We start from the raw sequence: 20,384 nt of genomic DNA on the forward strand, positions 1-20,384 counted from the left end.
GACAAAAGAATTGTGCTATACTCTAACACAGCTAAAATCATGGCCAGATAAAGAGGCCAGACGGACAAAATTGTCCATAGACACCTGAGGGTTAAGGACTTTACACCCATGTTGTTAAACTACCAATGCATTGCTTTCAAAAGTCCTTTTATTTTGAAGGATTAAGACGAAGTCATTCTTCCATGGAGTGCTGGGTGACATGCAATTATTTTAGTCATGTCTGCTGATGCAGCTGTATGGGACTGAGTTATCTTTAGTTACTGAATCTACTTGTTTTCTTGCAATAATAATAAAAAGGTCTGCATTAAGATGTGTACATTACATATCAAAAGTATATTCATGAACACATGTTGGTTGGTTTGGTTTTGTTTAAAAAGTTGATTAGACTGTAAAAAGTGAACAATCAACCAAAATAACAGAAAACTAAAGTATGCCGGACCTTTAAAAGTTACTAGCCTGTTTTATCGTATTATCAAATCGAATCAAAAGCTACAACCTATGCAATATCTTGACGTAATCAACCACTTTAATGCACCTAAATCCCAAACATGGGATCTCTACTATCATTTACAATCAGTAAAAACTTTCATTTGTATAATGTGTGTACTGATCATTTCACAAAACTTTCACATCCCACTGGGTAATATTATACACCCGTTTTTCAAGTACAAGCGTGAAGCATCAATTTCATCACTTAAAACCATGATATTTTACAAACTAACAATAATATTCCTAAAATAAACACGTTTAATATTTGGGAACAAACATCAAGAAACTTTATTGGGAACAGACTTTAAAACCAACATTTTACTTTATACAGCAGTGTGTATATCTGTATCAGTGCACAGATATTACTTGGATCCGTATGGAGGCGAGTGCCACACGGCAGAGCTGGTGCGTTTGAAGTAGCGAGGCTTGCTCTTGTAGAAGATGTTTTCCAGTTTTGGAGATTCGATTTTTCCGAAGAAAGAGTCGAAATCAGGAGGGTTGTAGTACTGCTTCATAATTATCTGCTGCAGGTTGTGACCTGGGAGGAGAAAAGATTTAAAAACAGTAAATATATTTTAATTTAGAACTACACAACTTGAGGTCTCATACTGAGATTGCATACAGGATTTAGCAAACAGTCATTTCAACTTTGTGTATTAAGAAATATGGTTAAATTGGATTAATAAAAGAAAAATCTACAGCAGTTGGGGTACATTGAAAAGAGTGATATAACATCATAACGGTTACCTTCTGCCCAGGACGGAATAGGTTTCCTTGGTGCAGACTCATCATCAGTCGAGTCGTCACTGTTTTGGTCCATCCCGTAATCCTCTGCACTTTTGGACATCACAGGTTTGTTGCCGCCCTTTGGCGTGATGACGTACGACTGTGGTGATTGCTGCAGGGGAGCATAAAAACACGTTATGAGGATTTAGTGTGATGAGAAATTATCCATCAGGTTTTAGAGATAGGAGATTTTAAAAGAGTGTGTGTGTGTGAGTACCAAACGTGCTTTATTTACATTTACCTCAATATCCACGGTCACATTTAGGCCACCACCTTTTCCTACGGGAGTGCTCATGACAGAGCGCTGCAAAGATAAAGAAGAAAAGTGGTTTATATGCGTTTCATCACTGCTGGTGAACGAGCGGGCCACCATCATGCATGAGCACGAGGATTCACTTGCACTATTGTCACACTATTCCACTGATCGACAGGTGGCAGTTACACGCCAAGATATGCTGTCTGCCAACAGAGACAGGGAGGAAGAGGAATAAGAACGCAAAAATGTTCACTGAATATAAGAAAACTCCTTTAGGAGGCCTTTAAACAGTTAAGATTTCACAATATCAATTTGATTTATTAAAAAAAATGTATCCCTTTACCTGCCTTATAACCACAGGTTGGGAAGTTTGATATCAAAGTAAAAAAAGTGTAACTGATGAGATTCTCACCTCGATGTCTACGGTCACATTCAGGGCAGCAGCAGTCTTCAGAGGGGAGAAGAGAGGGGTACATTTAGTCCAGTTGTTACCGTATTCACTGTTTACTCAACTGTACAGGTATACATTAATTAATTCATTAACTGATTAATTCAGTATAATTCCTGCTGGTTTACCTGTTTAGCAGCAGCAGCAGCTTCTCTCTCCTTTGCAGCTCTCTCTTCTTCAGCTTTTCTCTGCTGCTCCTCCTGGTGGGACAAAGAGCACATGAAGAATCAGATCATGGGCCAGCAGTGACCGTTGCAGGTCTGATGCCAACTCGTACCGACACTGAAACATTTAACCAACATTGCTGCCTACAGCAGGTAAAAGAAAATCAGACCTTTGCTATTCATGTGTAAGAATTTTTAACTTTCACTCTTAAAGTGTCATTTAATAAACTAATGCATTTATTCCCAATGCCAAATAAAGTTGGCTTCCCAAAAACTGCTGTAAAAAGATTATAGATTAAATTTTTTCCCCCACTTTAAATAAGTCAGTTTTATTAAACTACTTCAGCTTAAATATACATATTAAATATTATACTTTGGTGGTTTTAACCCTTTAAAAAAGGTCAGCATGTTTACATTTCTGCATGCTTTGAATGTGGAAAAGGTAGGGCCATCTAGTGGACAAATAAAAATCACAAAGTAGAAGTTTTAAAATACCTTTTGATCCTACATTTATCCTGACATAAAGGAATGTATTCGTTTAAACAAACATGAGCAAATTTGAGATATCATTCAACACAGCCAAAATAGCTTTAAAAAAAAAAAAAAACTTAAAAAATATAATAACAATGATACAAAATATCTAAACATTATTTCTTACCAGTTTTCTTTTTTCCTCAAGTGCCTGTCTCTTCTCCTCCAGTTCTCTTCTCTCTTTCTCCCTCGCTGCTCTCTCCAGTTCACGCTGCAGAGCAAGAGCTTTTTCTTTTTCCACTCGCTCTCTGCAAAGCAGACATCAGGTAAGTCTTCACCATGTTTGAATGCAATACACCTTATCCACGTTCAAAAGATAACCAGGCTTGTATAAAGTACTTGTTACTGACCTTTCAATAGCAGCTAGTCGTTCCCTCTCCAGCTCTCTCTCCCTCTCTCGTTCCTGCTCTCTCTTCAGCTCCAGCGCTCTGCGAGCTTCAGCCAGTTTACGAGCTCGCTGTTCCTCCTCCTCTGCCTTCTTCTTGGCCAGTAGCTCCTGCTGCCGTTTCTCCTCCTCCTAACAAACAAAAACACAAATATTAGAAACAGCTGACTGCATTTATGTAATGGCAAAGAAACTAGTGAAGAAAAGACTACAATGGCTGTCTGGCTGTTAGCAAAGTTGTCGACTTGCTAGTTTGATTAACAGTATTATAATCATAAATACACATTTACAGCTGTCCATATTTACCTCCTACATTCTAAAACTGAGGGCGCTAAAGTGGAACAATACCAATTTCTACCAAATGTTTCTTGCAGTAAAAGAAACTACATTTGATGAGTGAGGGTGGCTCATCAGGTTTATTTCAGTGGATAAATGAGAGCTTGTGATCCACAGTTATTTGCAGTGACATAAAAATGATCTTTGAAAGCCCCAGTGTGAACCAGACTAAGCAGTTACAGCAGCAGAAATCACTACATAAATGAATATAGATAATAAAAGTCTCACTGCTTGCTGAATCTTCTTCCTCTTGGCCTCTTCTTCCAGCTTCTTCTTCAGCTCCAGCTCCTCCTGACGTTTAACGGCCACCTTCTTCTTGGCCTTCTCCTCTGCCTGACGCTGCACAAAGGAGTGCAATATTGAATATTAGACAAAAAGGTGTTGAATCTGTTTTGATATGAAAATACAGTTTCAGAGTCACCGAATTTATTGCATACCTTGTCATTTTTCTCATCAATCTGAGCCATTTTTTGCTCAATCTTCTTTTTCTTTTCTTCCTCCTTTTGCTCTTCTTTTACTTTGGCTTCAAACACTCTTCTCAGCCTCTCGTCCCTCTTCCTAAAAACACAACGTTTGAAAGTAAAACAGACGAACTAACTAAAATACTACCAATTGTCCAATCAGTGTGTGAAAAAGGTTAACCTTTTAAGCTCCTCCTGTTTCTTTTTCTTGTCCTCCTCCATCTTCTTCATTCTTTCCTCCTCTTGCTCCTGCTTCTTTTTAAGTGCTTCCAGCTTGTAACGCTCCTTTGTCTAGGAAAAAAGGAGAAAACAACTATTAATGGCACTCATGTCATCAGAAACCAGCTAATTATAACACATTTCAACGTGTAACAAAGGTCAAATGCATTCAAAGTAGCAAGGTGGAGTGCATTAACGTGGAAACAGATCACCATATCCTTATAGCAGACGGATGAAGCAAAAATCCACCGAGATAGACTTTGTTGGCAGTATCTGTCATTCTGAGATCTACAAATCCAGCGTGCTGAATGTTGAGAAAGACACTGCTGGAAGCTAAAAAAGTTCCTGTTAAAATAAGCCAGCCTACAGCTCGTTTCAAGACTGCATACCTCAAGAATGTGTGCTAATCATAGGATGTTGTGGCACTGAGCAAAACTTGGTACTTTTATGTCTGTGGTATGTGAGTGTAATAATAGTTTATCCAACAACAAAGATAAAAAGAAACAGATGTGTCACAAGTTTCCAAATAACCAACAAGAACAGCTGAATACGATTTAATTACAACAAGTTGCTCTTAATACAACCCAAAAATGAGACAATGACGGCTTGAGTGTGACCTCCTTAATTAGTAAATCTTAAAATCACTGACAGACCAGTTTCATGAACAACCTGAATAGCCATGTGGCTCCTGGCTAAGATGGATTTTTACTTCAGTTTCTACTTCTGATCAACAAACAGACAGTGAAGGTTACCACAGCCAATTTAGCATGGTTTTAAAAGGTTGCAGAGGAAGAGCATTAGTGACCCGTGGGATGAAACAAATCAACTAACAAGTGTAGATGGGGTAATGTTAAAGTTAGTAGCCCCTTTCACTGATGGACCCTGCAAATCGCAGGGCTCAATTATTGTAATAGTTATTTAAATGTATATCTGTCTCTGTTAGGACTTCTGTTTCACACAGCCTCTGGACTTTTTAAAGAGTGATTTATCCTGAAATGTTGCTGCTTCTGTTCCCACTAGAGCTCAAATTTAACAGAAATATTTCTAAATCTTCAGCCTTAAATTCAGCACTTAAACGTCACTTCAACATGGACATGTGAAAGGGGCTTCTCTAAAAAAGGTGGTAATGTGGTAAATGGGGACATTTAATCAAGCCGCACAGCGGGATATTAGACACCACCAAACTCCCGCAAACAACATACAGTGCTTCAACATTACACTTACCACTATACCAGTGCTCAACTGGGGAGGGGAGAAAAATGAGAGGATCACATAATTTTGATATCTCAACAAAAATGTGAAGCACATTTTTTTTTTTAAAAACATGCACCATTTACCCTCAGAGTTTTAAGTGCACAGCTGAAATTAAAAGATATGTGATAAGTAATATTTCCCATGGTGAGTTATGCAGATAAAATACTGTTTCGTTTTATTTCAATGCAATACCACATGTCTGTTTACGGCAAATGAAGCCGTTTCGAACTGTTACTCTATTTTAATGGAAAGGTATCTTCTGTTGTGTTTTGTTCACCTCAGCCTGCTAGTGATGCAGCTCAGCTCTCCTTCACCACAGTTGGGCTCTACAGCACAACTTACCTTGGAATCGACCTTCATGGGCGTGGTGTGTTTAATGAAAGACTTGATAACAGCAGTCCGGCCGAGGGAATTTGGAGTCATCATTAGCAGCTGATTCTTCTGCACAGTGTGGAGGAAGGATTTCATGTTGGGTCTGATTGCCTGTGCATCAAAAACAAAAGAGAAGTTGATTAAAAAAACAAACAAAACATTTTTTAATATATAAATGTCTCAATGGTTTTCATTTCTTAACCCTAAAGTTAGAGTTTTGCATCTTACACTTTGACTTTTCTTGGGAGGGGAGAACCTCTTTGTGGGACTTTCCTCTACAGTATCTGGTGCTTTGCGTTTGGTACTCTGGCGTGACCTGAACACACAGAAATAACATTTTAAAAAGACACAGCACAGAATTTATTTAACAGTCTCAAGAGGTTGATATGTCAACACAGAGACAGAGAGAGAGAGCACTCACCTCCGACCTGACCGTTTCTCAGCTGCAAGTGAAACAGAGAACATGTATTTAACACATACAAGATTTCATACAAAACAGTTCACATTCAGCAAAAATTAAAACCTAATTTAAACAAAAACTGATCAATAAAATAGTTCCCATACCTGTTCTCTTGCTGGGTGTGCTCATGTTTTGCTCGGTGGTATACAACGATGGGGGTGCCAGGGTGGGAGAGTTTGCAGCCACAGATCGAGTAACGCGTCCAACAGATGGATGTACACGCTTCGCAGCCTGAGTCAATGTAAATATGATGTAAAATCATCAGCTGATCAATAACCGGAGAGCAAATTCAAATTTCAGTTTGACACTTAATAGACAAAGACAAATATTCATACCTCTGGAGTTGCCTTTGGTTCTTCAGCTGCAGCGTTATCCTCTGGGTCAGCAGTTACCAGTTCCAACATGCTGTAGCGGTGAATAAATTAACATATGTCAGAAGCATGTTAAAGTTAATAAATAACACTGAATTTATGCTCAGTCATGTGTAGTTAAGGCTAAATAAGTTATACAGACACCTTATTATTATAGATTCATCGATGCAAAGAAACATTTTAGTTAATACTCACGCCTCTTTATCCTCTTCCTCTGCAGAGTCCATGCAAGAGTCCGCTACAATCAGAAAATAAAAGTCAAATATACGAGAATCAAAGAGTGGATGGTTTAGCTACTTTGGCACTTTATGTAATTAGAAACAAATCACAGCTCGTCTCTCACCATCAATGTTGTTGCTACATGTGGAGTTGCCCATGCGAGACTCCCTCCTCTTGAGCATGGAGCGGCGTGAGGAGCGGCGAATAGACTCCTGAGTCATACTGTGCCGCAGGCCGGCCAGTGAGTGGCGTAGCTTGAGAGAGCATCGTACGGAGCTCCGCCGTGAGCTCCGAGTTGTGTCGGCTATTGCGATCTTAGCAGCTGTGCGGCCAGGAGAAGACTCCGGCTTTTTAGCGAGCTCAGCTGACAAGCGGTCTGCTGGAGAGATGTTGACAACAATGTCAGGTGAGGGTATCTTAGGTGGAGACTGGGTGGTGCCACACATGGAGTCTGGCTGGACATCTGCATCGTGACTTTTGTCTGTCTTTTCCTCCTCCTCTTCCTCCTCAGTTTGGCGTTGAGGTGACTGGCTCACACTCTCTGCCACCTCAGGCTTTGTTTGCTTGTTTTTGCGGGTGGTGCGTTTGGGCTGTGTGGTGGTGTCGGCTTCGGATGTGGATGCCTCTGGAGTGGTCCCTTCTTCAGCAATGAAGTTCAGTGATTTGACAGAGGAGCCGCGAAGGTTGCTGCGCTTTCCCTTTGAAAATCTGGACAGGAAGGAACACTTATTTATTTTGTTGCTCAGGTTTGGAAACAAATGTGAAAATGTCGCCTTTAATAAAAGAGTAATGAAGGTAACAAACCGTCTTGTGGCTTGACTTTCTTCCTGGCGCCCCAAAGACACACGCTTTCTGCGACTATTCTTCTTCTGTGACGGCGTTTTTGGCATTAATTCTGGCTCGGTATTAAAATCTCTGAAATAAAAAGAAACAGCTCTGTTAGTAAAAACCCTAAAGACAATTCTAGAGAAGAAAAACAGACTTCTGAGGATGGAAACTTGTGAAAGGGACAAGAGACTTAATGTTTATTTGTGACTTTACTACAAGCGTACCGTGAGAACATGCGGTTGGCTTCTTGTTGGATCTCCTCAAGCCAAACCATGTGGACATTATCTATGTCGCTGATGAATTCTTGTGTTTTGCCATCGAACATCTGCATGAGCGATCGCACTGACGATCGTACGGAGTTCATGTTGACGGCCTGAGGGCAAGATCAGAACATTAAATCAAGACATGCAGGAACAGGCTTGACATACAAATCAATTTAAGCATCACCATAAAGGTCGTACAGACCAGTTTGAATTCCTGTTTTAACACAGTCTTTATTTTCCATTAGCAGGACTACTTGAACTCATGTGAATATGAAACCCCCCCCAACAGCAACACATACACTGAGCGGCCACTTCATGAGGTACACTTGTACAATCCAACAGTTTTGCCATAAATTCAACTTTTATGAAGCTTAGTATGATTCAGGTTGTCAGACACGGCATTATAATATAAAAATGTTTTTAATATTTTAGCCAGACTCATTTACAAACTATAATATTAGAAACATCTCTCAACGTAATGCAGATCAGCATCAGCTTTGAAATGTTTCGGATCACACTGGATTGTACACGTGTACCTAATGAAGTGGCTGCTCGGTGCATTATGTAATGCAGCAATAACTAGCCAAACACTTGGATTATATTTATAGTAGTGCTTACGACCATGACTATAACCCGCAACAACTGAGGCTGTTATTGGCAGAAAACAGGTCCTTGTTTTCCTTTTTCTATGTCAATGAACACCAAAACATGATGCTTACTATTGCTTACATGCTTCACACAGATGAAACCCGCATCTACCGCTAAAGCCACACTGTAAATAATTAAATTTTATTTTTTTACTTTTTTGACATTGTCTGTTTAGTCAATGTCAAAAAAGTGGCACACCCTTAACGCTCCCTTTAAAAAAAAAACAAACCTCACTAAACAATCAAAATGTCAAGCCACAGCTAATTGAGTATTTAAAAAGTAAAAAAAAATCTGACTCTGTAAATCTTATTTCTTGCACAGTTTATTTCCTATTTGCATATATTTGACTTCTCTGCACATGTTCGATCTAAATTCAGATTTATCTTAAAGGTTAATGTGTGTTTATAGCCATACATATACTTATATTTATACTTCTGTTTACATTACACTGTTCCATGTTGCCACACGGGTGTCTTTTAGCTTGTATATATTTTAGATTTGTATATTTTTATTTTTCACATTTTTTACTTATATTTTATATGTCATGTTTATGCTGTTTGCACGGGATAAGAGGGAAACGAAATTTCAATACTCTGCCTGTCCTGTACATACAGCAGCACTGACAATAAAGTTGACTTGATTTATTTTTAGTCTTTCATACTCAGACTCATTTCCTCTCGGGGTTGTTGTTGGATCATGCGCAGTCTTTTTTTCTTTTTTTTTGCTCCGGGCTGTGCAGTAACTATTTAATAACACTATCTATCTCTTCTTAATGTCACAGCAGCTCTGACACCTCACATCACAACACAAACAGAGTGTTTACGTTAAAGTGTTTTATGAACAGAGGGAGCCAACGTTTCCCAGGTAACGTGTTAGCCTAGCTCAAACTCGACTAACGACGAACACGCGACACAAAACAGTCAAATAACGTAAAAAGCAACCACCAGACTGTTATAACAGCTACTGTGCACACGATATGATTAGTAAACTGACGTGTAGATGTATTTTTTATGCATTTATAACAGCTCTTACAGCGATATTAGCCAGCTAACGTCTATTCAGCTAACGTTAACGTCAAAATAAGTCGCGTTACCTGATAAGCGGGTTTTCCAAAAACGGGGAATCCGATGCACGTTGCTCCGCTGACTTTAAAAAACTAAATCAAACGCATATTGACTAGAGAAATAAATGTGTAAAAGCTCTCCTTAAAAACTCTGCACAGTCTGAAAGAGCCCGGACGGTAACTGGCAGTCCTCCCCGCTGAAACCGCTTAACTTGTTCAAAACTTCAACCGGCCAATCCGGACTGCGAAGCTCGGTGACGTCTGAGGAGGCGTGTTTGATTCGTTCGTTTGGGGATTATCCGCGCGGGCGGAACAATAGCGAAGGGCGTACACCGTTTTGACGTGTGAGTACAAATCGAGCACACCTAACGGAGGTGTAGGGCGGAGTTTAAGATTTAAATCCTCCAATTAAAATGAGGCAGGATTTGCTAGTCACCGCCCACAAAGCCCTCAAACACATAATAATAATAAGTTTAATTTATAAAGCACTTTACATTTGAATGAAATCTCAAAGTTCTATGCATGTGACAGCAGCTTGATCTCCTGATTTTAAAGAAAATACGCCACAAAACAAAGAAATATGTATTTTATATGTATGTATATTTAAGTATGACCACAGTGGGTCAATTACAGAGGCCCTGTTGTGTTTTTTTCTTGTAACTGTGATGACCTCTTTATGTGTTTTTGTCCCATCCCACCCCAGAGTTGCCTCCTCCCTCCAGGAAAAAAAGCTACAGGAAGACATCAGTCACACAACAAACACTGTGGTGGTCCAACATAAGGTAAACACTTTTTAACTGTATTGTTTACTTTACTACAAATACACAAGAGACGGAAACTGTGAGGAAGTGCTAACTCCCTCACTGCTTGCTATATACATTTTTATCGCTTTCAATTAAACAATGGTTTGTTCCTCACCTGGTTCCAATCCTCTGTGCTTCTGGGCATGGTAGTAAAGAGAGAGCACACCTCTGTAGGTACCCTTTTATGGAGACTAAAAGGAGTTGGGGTTTTGCTTTGATTGGAAGATTGAATGGGTGGAAATATTTCAGTTAATTAAGTTAAATTGTTCATGTTGTACATTTCATAGATTAATTCTGAATGTACTGTATTTTTGGTTTCATATTGCAGAATTTAATATGTATTTGTTGGGACAATCAAATCAAGGAAATTATGTTTTTTTTTGTTAATTATGTTGAGAATGATTTTGGGGGTGGTTAGTAGTTTTTTTTGTGTGGAATGCTATGAGCAGAGCAGCACCTCGTTTGCCTTTGTTAAAAGACCTTCTTTGTTTAATACTAGAATAAAAGTGCACTTGTTTTTCGGCACACCTCCTGTCCAGCGTGATGTTTTGTGATCCTGCATCTCTCTTTACAACAGAAACAATAGGGAAAATTAACTTTTATTTGAATATATTTATTCCCAAAATTGTTTTCATAACATTATAATACCAAATACCTAAAAGAAATTGAAATGATGGAGACCACTGAATTATAATTTTTATGTATCAAACCTTTTTTTAGCTTAAAAGTCCAGCATCTAACCGCTGTGAAACAATCAGGGAATAACTTTCTTACTTTGCTGATTAACCGTCTTTATCGAGGCCGTCTCTCTCGCTCTCTCTCTCATTCGCTGTCTATGTCTCTCGACCAAAACTCCCTGTCTCTCCAAACCCATTGGACACAAACCAAATCATCATTTTGCAGTGTAAATTGCGAATCAGACTCAAATTCAGAAGCTGGATACATGAAATAAACAAAGCCAGAACACAACAGGTAGAATATATAGAGTTTAGTCCATGAATCCACCTGGATAGCCTCAGTTTCAGAGACATTTCAGGCTGACTGTGGTTTGGCCAATCTAATCGTCTGATTGGGCTGCCGAGTCTTTTGCCGGACACCCCTGCAGGCCTGCACCACCGTGGCCAAAACAGACTACCCCAACTGCGTTTTCTCTGCGGTGCCAGATTCTGTCTGAATTCGCAGTTTGCAGCCACTGTACCTTCTCCTTCACGCCTGGGGAAAAGGTAAGGTGAGGCAAGGTGGTTGCAATCAACAACTGCACTAAAGATACCGCTAAATCCTACACACTGGTCTTTTAATAATGATGAGCACTTTGGACATTCTGTAAAACATAAAAAATGAGCAGGTTTCTACATGTTCCCTTTTATACAAAATGTCACTTCATGGTGCTACAAGCCAGAGAGTTAACAAACAACATGGGTGAGCCTTTAAACATGTTCTCTGTGTTTGAAAGCTAGCTATTTATTACATTCTGTCCAAGGTTGTATAAGTGAATGGCTATATATAACCTGGTCAACATATTTTTAATACTGGTAAATGACATAAGTATGAGGGTTCATCGTGGTTTGCTGCTTCAGAAAGGCCAACAGGAAGACATCGAAGCCAGTTTACAGACACACCCTGGCTCTCGAGGGAAAGTCACCGGCTTCCCTGAAAATATAGACATGTACAAGTAAATTAATTAATAACAATAATCCGTTAGTGGACGATACAGTTCTGAATAAAATCACAGTTTAAAAGTGATGAAACAGATTTCAAGGCTTGTTGAGTAAGTGTCCATCCAACAGGTAATTTCAAGTGTTTCCTCTGATGGAATATATCATGCACCATTTTGGATTGAGGTGAGATACTAAAATTCCTTTTAGTTTATTAAACCAGACGCTTCGCATCCTCCAGTGTGCCCTCACAGCCCTGAGATTCGCTCCTACAGACAGTATACAGAAATCAGTCTTATTTTGACGAATGGTACGTCAATCTGACAACCCCTGGAGCCTGGAGTCGTGATCTAGGATATCACTGTAATAAAAGTCTGTCTGTCTTTTGTCACTTTCATGTCTGACGAGCTGTTTCTCATTAAATCTGAGTCCATTATTTTCTCCTTGGATAAGACAGATGGTACAAGACTGCTTTTATATTGTTCTCCCCATTCTTCTTCTTTATACTTAGTGTTTTTCTGACATGTATTATGTTTAGTGTAATGTATAGTTTGCCTTGTCTTTTGGTTTAACTGTGCTCTCCTTTCATATTTATTACATAAAATAAACCTTGTACAAAAAAGAAAGAAAGTCTTGGCTCGTATGTTACCTGCCGTGAGAGGGATTTTAGTTCCCGATGCCTTCAGGACAACCTGTAGATCGTAGGACTTGCTAGTACTGCTTGCCTGTTCCCTCAGTATGATACAAATCTCATCTCTCCTCAGCAGCCAGTCCATCTGGTTGCCCAGGTAGTTCACACCACGAATGCAGAGCTCAGAGATGTCATTGGGAAGAAGTGGAGAGAAGGCCAGACAATCCTTCTGAACTCTGGGGGAAAAAACAAAGTATATCTTGCCTACGTGCTGCATACACATTGAGGTGTTTTACCCATTGTGTGTGGTTGATAACTGACCTGAAGCCAGTATAACCAAACAGCACAGCCTGCAGGAATCCTCCCATGCCTGTGAGAAAGTTGACTGCACCAGAGCCGTCTGATGACTCACTCCATACCTGTGAGGAGAGATAATCGCACATTTACTGGATGTCAAGTTCTGAGGCATCTATTAAGATTATATGGTGTGTGTGTGAGTCAGCAGGATACCTGGAACGGGCCCTGGATGTTCTTGAAGCATTTCTGAAGTAAAGTGTGAGCTCTCTCAGCCTCCCCCAGCTCCAGCCAGCCGATCGCAAACATGCCCTTACAATGGAAAGTAAAAGCATTGGTGCAAACATGCACTAATTAATAAAGAGGGAACAGCAAAATCAGGATATAACATTCACTGTAAGCCGATACTAATAACTAATAAAGCAAACTACTTATATGACAGCTAGAGATACTAGTTTGCAGATTAAGAAATTTCAATGGGTCAGTGTTTCTCAAACTTTTTACACCATGTAACACCTCAGAAAATATTCGGCTCTCCAAGTACGATTAGTGGAAACAATATGCTGTCTTACCCATGTCATGGCTGGACCTTGAGGGTCTGTTATCGGTTCATACGCTTCAAGGTCATTTCTCCTGACTTCTGGAGTCATTGGCAATCCAAGAGGATAACCCAACATCACTGTGTCTGCCTGCTTCACCGGATGACCTATGAGAGGCCCAAAAGACAGTCTGACATCAGGTTATGGACACCAGACTTTCTTCTGCAAATCAGCCAGAAAGGTACAAAAATTAACCTTTAATGTAGCCGTCATACTCGGGATGGTACTGGGATTCTTGGTCAAAAGGTATTTTTAGGTGTTCAGCCACTTCTTGCCATTCCTTTGGTGCAGGATGTTGGAGGAGGGCAGCCAACTCCACGGCAAACTGGAGACTGACAGATGAGAAACTTTTTGTCCTACTGGTATTCATAAGTTAATGTGCACTGCATGGAAATGATTCAGATACTGGTACCTGAATTTGGCCACCGTGTTTGTGTACACAGAGTTGTTGACATTGTAATAATACTCATCAGGGGGCATAACACCTGAAAGGCACAAAAGGGAAACGTCAATTATATTTTAATAAAAACAATACAGTTATGATTCAAAGTTAGCCACAAAATTTTGAGACTTGGAAAAATCCTTTGAGGTTAAGTATGAAATGTATAATTATAGAAATTGTAAACTAAAGGTGATTATTAAAAGAGTTAAACAAAAAAATGTCTGAGAACCAATCATTTTGTGAGATAAGATTTTCTTCACGTCTTATAAATAAAATTTTAAAAACTTAATAACCACGTAAAGTTCAATAAATTCTGTACACAGGCATGGCCAAAAATATTGGCACTTCTGCATTTCTGTCACATAAAGCACTGTGTCTCCCTAAAAATGTTGCAATTACAAATAATTAGGTAACAACACAAAGAGAAAAAAAAGCCAAATCTAAGATAGGGACCACACAGTCAAACAGGGTGGAGGTTCATTGATGTTTTGGGGTTGCTTTGCTGCTTCAGGCACTGGATGTTTGACTGTGTGCACGGCGTTATGAAATCTGAAGGCTACCATCAAATTCTGGAGTGCAATGTAAGGCCCCAGTGTCAGAAAGCTGGGTCTCCATCAGAGGTCTTAAAGCAGGACAATAACCCAAAGAATACTTCAAATCACCCAAAAATGGTTTAACAAAACACTGGAGAGCACGTGAAAATATCTTTGTCTTTTTTGTGTTGTTCCACTGCAAACAAAAGAAATAAACATGAAAACACTAAAGCATATGTGATTTTTCTGGGAGAAATGGTGCTTTATGTACCAGAAATTCAGGGGTGCCAGTATTATCAGCCATAACTGTAATGATCAATAATGTTTTTTACCTAAGAGGTGATACTTCTGGTCCTCTGGGTTCCAGCTCACTCTAGAAACCCAGTAATCAGCCACGCCGTAAATCACCTCACTGCCCCGACCCTCTGTGAACATTGCCAGATCCTGCAATAAAGAGCTCGGTTAATATCAACACACAGGCTGAGACAATATGATGGTGACAAGAGAGTGTACCTCAGTGAGGTAGAGATAGTGTTGGAAGGCCAGAGTGACGTCTCCGTTTATGTGGATCTCTTGTTGTCCATAAATGTCCTCTGGACACACCTCTCGCCCCGATACAGCACTCTCCCATGGGAACTTTATTCCCTGGAAAGATAACATATTTTTAAGATTAAGACACTGTTATTGTTAAAATGTACAACAAGAAGAAAACACACAAAACACTGACGGCATTAGCCCTAAAGCATATCCAACACTGCTGCTGCTGCAGTCAAAGCAGTTTAACTGCCACCTTTAGTCAGGTGAAATAATGTCAAATAAAATGCTCGTTAGACTAAAGATATTTGTTAAAGCTGTTAAAACTCCACACAGAAAGTCCTCGGGGTTCGAACCAGGAACCTTCCTGCAACAGTGCTAACTACTGCATCCCAGCAGATTGTGTATGAGTGATAATAATAATAATAATAATAGAATAATAATAATAATAATGATGATGATGATGATGATGATGATGATGATGATAATAATAATAATAATAATGTGCTGCTAAAACAACATTCTAGTTAACTGTTTAATTACAGTCAACGTGTTTATTGTATCACATCTTTTTTTCAGATCTTTCACCACTATAACTAAGTGTGTTTAGCTCACTGTGTAGTTGTGCACCTACATCCTGCTGACCATCATACCTTGTAGCCCTGCTTTTGGGCGTTGTCTTTTGCTCCATCTATCGTCCCCACCCTGTACTCCAGCACAGATCGGGCTAGCCTGGGGTAGAAAAGGGCTATGCCGGGATACATCCAAATGTCCTATCACAGGAAGGTAGGGTCATTGTATGATACAATCCAACACAAAACAACATGCAAATAAATTATCTAACCATACCTGGTCCCAGAAAACGTGGCCCCAGTAGTCCTGACCGTCCCCACCATTAGACAGCCCGCCTGGACTGACTCCACCAAAAGAGCTAGAGGTGTCGTGTATGGAGGGGAAGGCGCTGAGGAGGTAGAACATGCAGCCGATCAGAGCCTTGCAGAGGCTCTCTGACCCGGTCGTCTCCACCTTGCTCTGCAGCCACAGTTCTTTCCAGGCCTTCTCGTGGGACGGACGCAGGTCACCAGACGTCATCAGATTCAGGCCTTCATCAAAAGCGGACTCAGCAGTGTCCAAACTGTTGGCAGCGATCAGGATGAAGCCCCAGCGGCTCTGGCTTTGTTCCGGAGTTAGTGTCAGAGTGGAGGGTATGGGGGTCCAGATAAGGTGCACCATGGGACAGGAACCTCCTGGGAACTCAGCACTGTTTGTCTTTCCTTTGATATGACTGCAGCAGAGACAAACTGTAAGATATCATGATTGCTCAGAGACAAAATATGTTTTTTCTTAACCTCACCTTCCTCCTTTGTAATCAGGACCAGACTCAAAAACAATGTCTTTGCTCTGAGGCTTGAATGAACTGACCAGCTTAACGGTGATTGGCTCCTCTGAAGTCACCTGACGCACCAACAGGACCTCCATCACCATCAGGTTGGGGTAATATCGGTGTGAATACAAAGACTGTGAGAAGGTCACGCTCGCCGAGCTCGCAGTGTGCGTAAAAACACCTGAAATGAGACGACAAGGCATCATGAGAAATGTTCACAACATGAACAGGACAGCCAAACACTGCAGACCCTACCTGTGTGGGTGTCCAGGCCGTAGGTATGCTGGGCTGGTTCCTCTGTCTCAACCTTCACGGCCAGTGGACAGGGGACGTCTGCTCGGTGACATCGTCCACCCTCGCCGTTGTACACGCCACCCATGTGCATGATACTGTTGTACACCCTCCATCCCAGGAGCCCGTTGGCCAGTGGAGGGAGGAAACGGTGGTCAGAGGGAAGGGTGTCAGTGGTAAAGATGTAAGGGTCTGAATCACGGGACATGGTGAGTGGTTTGTCAAATTCAGTTGAGTGGATCCCAGCTCTTAAACAATGAAAAATGTTGTTTGTTATACTGTGGAAGAACACACACACACACTTGTCACAGGTTCCTCCTGCCAGTAAAAGGCTATTTGTAGATTGTGTACTTTGACACAGCAGTGTCACAAAACATCATCGTGCAAATATGTGCATGCAAATTTGCAAACAAACCAAAGTTTAATTACAGGGACTAATACTTTCTCATCATTAATTAAACTGGTCTCAGTTTGATAACTAATCTGAAGGTATCAATGAGCAAGAAAACATAAACATACAATCTCAGTGATCTCCTGAAAAGCTGCACAAACATCCAACATCTGTCTAACACATTGTCTACCACAATGGGAATGTTTCACTCTCACGTTGTCAGGAAGACTCATCTGCTTCTGCAGCAAAGACCAGAAAAAAAAAGAGGTAAATAGAAAGTAAAAGTTTCCAAACCGTTTGTTTTTCACAGTTTAAAGCAGCTTTGTTTGATCTGAAAAAAAAGTTGAAGTGAACCAAAGTTAGTTGTGTCGAGAATCACTACGGTGAGGAAGGAGGAGGCCATGAAAGCGCCGTGAGCTGCAGGGAAAACCTGGACATGGTGCGGCGTCCGCTGGAAAACATGGCATGGATTTCACGTGGGAGGATTATAGTGACACAGCGGGAGAAGGTTGTTGGTTCAAACCCCGCCTCTGTGTGGATGTTCTCTGCATGTTTCAGGTAAATTGGTGACTGTAAAATAAATAAAGTGCTAAAAACTGCAGCTCCTCAAACAGCCACTTGAGGCTGGTTACAGAATGAGTCAGACTCCATGTTCAAATGTCAAACTTCACAGCAGAAATAAACAAGTTCACAGCCTGGTTCAGAAAACAGTCTTGGTCTCTGTAGCTAATGCAAAAACTTGCACAGTCAACTGTTTACTCTGTATACATATTTCATTTTTGATAGACCTCACTGTTTATACTGTAATTTCTGTCTGCCATATTTATATTTATACTGATAATTCTGTTTATTCTGTGACATATTGCCACACTGACACGGTTGTTTCTGTTTATATTGTTCATTCTGTTATATTTTTGCCATATTTATACTATTTATACCTTCTATTTATACCTTCCAGATTTGCCACTGTCTTTTCTTGGATGTCTTTTAGCTTGTATATATTTTTATATTTTTATTTTATATATATTTTTTTACATCTTTTACTTATATTTTATATTTCATGTTTAATGCTGTTTGCACCGGGATAAGAGGGAAACACAGTTTCAATTCTCTGTATGTCCTGTACATATGGCAGCATTGATAATAAGGTTGACTTTAACTTGAACTAATTTCCCCTTTCATGACAACTGTACAGAGGCTGATTTTTTTTTTTTTTTTCCAAATTATATTAAAGTTATGCTCAAGGTTAAGCATAATTAACAGCATGGCTGCTTTGACTGACACGTGGGTGCTGTTACTGCTTCTTAGAGAACCACATCTTTGCCGTGCGAGTGACGGCACTCATGCTCTGTTCATTCTTTATACTGTCATTGCTCTAAATTATAGGTCTGAATGTGAGCGTGGATGGTTGTTTGTACCCTGTGATGAACTGGCAGCTTGTACCAAGGTGTGCTTTGCTTGTCGCCCAATGCTGTAAACTGTAATATGGGGGCTTATGGAGATTGATTTGTTCTGCAGCCAGCCTCGAGTGGACGTGTAAGGAACTACGGTTTTTTGGCATTTTCTGCATTGGCCACGTAGTTACTGCTTAGTCTAAGTTTTTTTATTTATTTGTCTCCTGTGAATCTCCAAACAACCACTCACACCTACGGCCAACTTAGAGTCACCATTAAACCTGTTGAAGCGCATGTGGGATCCCACGTAAATACAAGGAGAACATGCAAACTCTACAAAGAAAGGCAGAGGTTCAAACCACTGAGGCACAGACACAGGTTCCCTTAATAAGACTGAGCCTAAAGATGAAGTGAGGATTCCTCGTGGTGTTTATGTCAGTAAATATTGGACATGCTTATTGGACTTTAGTGAAATGTCAGTGTCAACTCTCAGCTGGAAGAAAAAGGTCTTAGTAATAACAATACACTTCTGTTACAGCTGTACAGTTTGTCTTGTTACAGGCTGTAATAGCTGCCACCTTGTGCGCATATATTTACAATTAAAGCTCCAGGACCACTTGGCTGAGACAGTAAAAATACTCTGCAGGTCACAGTGAGAGTGTTTACATTTTCATCCTATCTTTTCCAAGAAGTATCACGTCACTCTCTCCAAACTAAATCATCTCTACTCTGCTTACCGGCCCGGGTGCACTAAATCCCCCCTTTTTACCTCTTTTGCTGTGAGCACTCGTTTTACTCTTTACCCAACCCATCTATATGATAATTTGGAGAAAATGCTTTGCTGTCAGACCCCAGAGCTTTTATGTGGAACAACCTGCTTCAGGAAAAAAAAAAAGGCAGAGCTTCGTAGTGACATTTCTTTAAGGTTATTTTACTGAAATCTGTCTTCTGGTCCATTGTGTGAAGCACTTCACTGTGACCTAGTTTTTGAAAAGTGCTCAACAAATAAATATGATTCATGTTCTATTAATATAACTAGAATTACGGCTGCAGGCAAGGGCTGCCTCTTTCTTATGGTGTCCAGCATATTTCTCTAAAAATAAGAGAAAAGCTGGTGCACTGGAGGCCTACGGGTTTAAGGTGCTGACCATTTACTGCAACATGCTCCGTTTGCATCGAGTCGGGGTCCTTTGTTACATGTCATTTCCTGTAATTTTTCTACTTCTGCTATCTGATGAAGGCAAAAAATGCCAGCAATGGCACAAAAACGAAGGTAATGGACTGTTAAGACTCCTGTGGTACCAGTATTCAAATGTTGGAATCTGCCCCAGATGTTAAGGGGTATTTGTTTGTGATCGTTTGACTACATCCACCGATTTTACAGGCCAGCTTTGTTTTCATGCAGATAAATGCTCAACCTGTAAAAACAGCCGTATGATGCTCTGGATGAGCCTCCTAAAGTAAAATAAACCCGGTGATGTTAGGCTTGAAATTCCTCATAGAAACTTTGCATCACAAATCAAGAGAGTTTGAAACATAAGGGCATTGGATGGCTTTGAAGGTCCTGTGTCACATCACCCTCGCCTACCTAGTGTACAGGAGAACAACAACACTTTAAAGGTGCCTGTCTAGAGTCTGTATTTAGTTTGTCTGTTCTGGGCTACTGTAGAAACACAATGTTTAAACATGGCAGCCTTGATGGAAGAGGACCTGCTCCCACTGTAGATATAAAAGGAACATTTTTAATGTTTTCAGGTGATTATAGAGGCATGAAAACACACTTATGAATATTATATTTCATGTACCCTCAGTCTTCAAATGCAAAGTCACCTTAACACTGCTGCAAGATCAGTTTTTGTTGTGCATATCACTAAACACGC

General features: G+C 40.2%; 2 protein-coding genes across 10 annotated transcripts; both read right to left on the reverse strand.

Moving 5' to 3' along the window:
- Nucleotides 1-130: 130 nt before the first annotated feature.
- On the reverse strand, nucleotides 131-10,549 carry incenp (inner centromere protein). 3 transcript variants are annotated; one of them, XM_027272752.1, is made up of 21 exons: nucleotides 10,472-10,549; nucleotides 7,804-7,952; nucleotides 7,556-7,666; nucleotides 6,876-7,459; nucleotides 6,728-6,770; nucleotides 6,497-6,566; nucleotides 6,266-6,392; nucleotides 6,123-6,144; nucleotides 5,930-6,017; nucleotides 5,672-5,812; nucleotides 5,300-5,317; nucleotides 4,038-4,147; nucleotides 3,833-3,953; nucleotides 3,624-3,734; nucleotides 3,025-3,191; nucleotides 2,802-2,922; nucleotides 2,108-2,179; nucleotides 1,944-1,979; nucleotides 1,517-1,579; nucleotides 1,237-1,387; nucleotides 131-1,027 (listed from the first exon to the last, which is right to left on the reverse strand). In XM_027272752.1, the coding sequence occupies exons 1-21, from the start codon at nucleotides 10,499-10,501 to the stop codon at nucleotides 852-854; spliced, it is 2,511 nt and encodes an 836-aa protein (XP_027128553.1). In that variant the 5' UTR covers nucleotides 10,502-10,549; the 3' UTR covers nucleotides 131-851. The 3 variants fall into 3 exon arrangements, with proteins under 3 accessions (XP_027128553.1, XP_027128555.1, XP_027128554.1); XM_027272754.1 differs by lacking the exon at nucleotides 10,472-10,549 and adding an exon at nucleotides 9,584-9,799 and having other exon boundaries at nucleotides 757-1,027; XM_027272753.1 differs by lacking the exon at nucleotides 5,300-5,317 and having other exon boundaries at nucleotides 757-1,027; nucleotides 10,472-10,548.
- A 404-nt stretch (nucleotides 10,550-10,953) lies between these two features.
- On the reverse strand, nucleotides 10,954-17,583 carry pgghg (protein-glucosylgalactosylhydroxylysine glucosidase). Of its 7 annotated transcripts, none has more exons than XM_019277186.2 (15): nucleotides 17,465-17,581; nucleotides 17,326-17,349; nucleotides 16,684-16,967; nucleotides 16,399-16,609; nucleotides 15,894-16,329; nucleotides 15,698-15,817; nucleotides 15,024-15,155; nucleotides 14,843-14,954; nucleotides 13,948-14,020; nucleotides 13,731-13,867; nucleotides 13,509-13,642; nucleotides 13,153-13,248; nucleotides 12,964-13,061; nucleotides 12,661-12,878; nucleotides 10,954-12,006 (listed from the first exon to the last, which is right to left on the reverse strand). In XM_019277186.2, the coding sequence occupies exons 3-15, from the start codon at nucleotides 16,925-16,927 to the stop codon at nucleotides 11,930-11,932; spliced, it is 2,088 nt and encodes a 695-aa protein (XP_019132731.2). In that variant the 5' UTR covers nucleotides 16,928-16,967; nucleotides 17,326-17,349; nucleotides 17,465-17,581; the 3' UTR covers nucleotides 10,954-11,929. The 7 variants fall into 7 exon arrangements, with proteins under 7 accessions (XP_019132731.2, XP_027128557.1, XP_019132729.2 ...); XM_027272756.1 differs by having other exon boundaries at nucleotides 16,684-16,997; XM_019277184.2 differs by lacking the exon at nucleotides 17,326-17,349 and having other exon boundaries at nucleotides 17,405-17,583.
- Nucleotides 17,584-20,384: the final 2,801 nt, after the last annotated feature.

The sequence above is a fragment of the Larimichthys crocea genome, chromosome XXI (assembly GCF_000972845.2).
Source record: "Larimichthys crocea isolate SSNF chromosome XXI, L_crocea_2.0, whole genome shotgun sequence".
Lineage (NCBI taxonomy): Eukaryota > Metazoa > Chordata > Actinopteri > Sciaenidae > Larimichthys > Larimichthys crocea.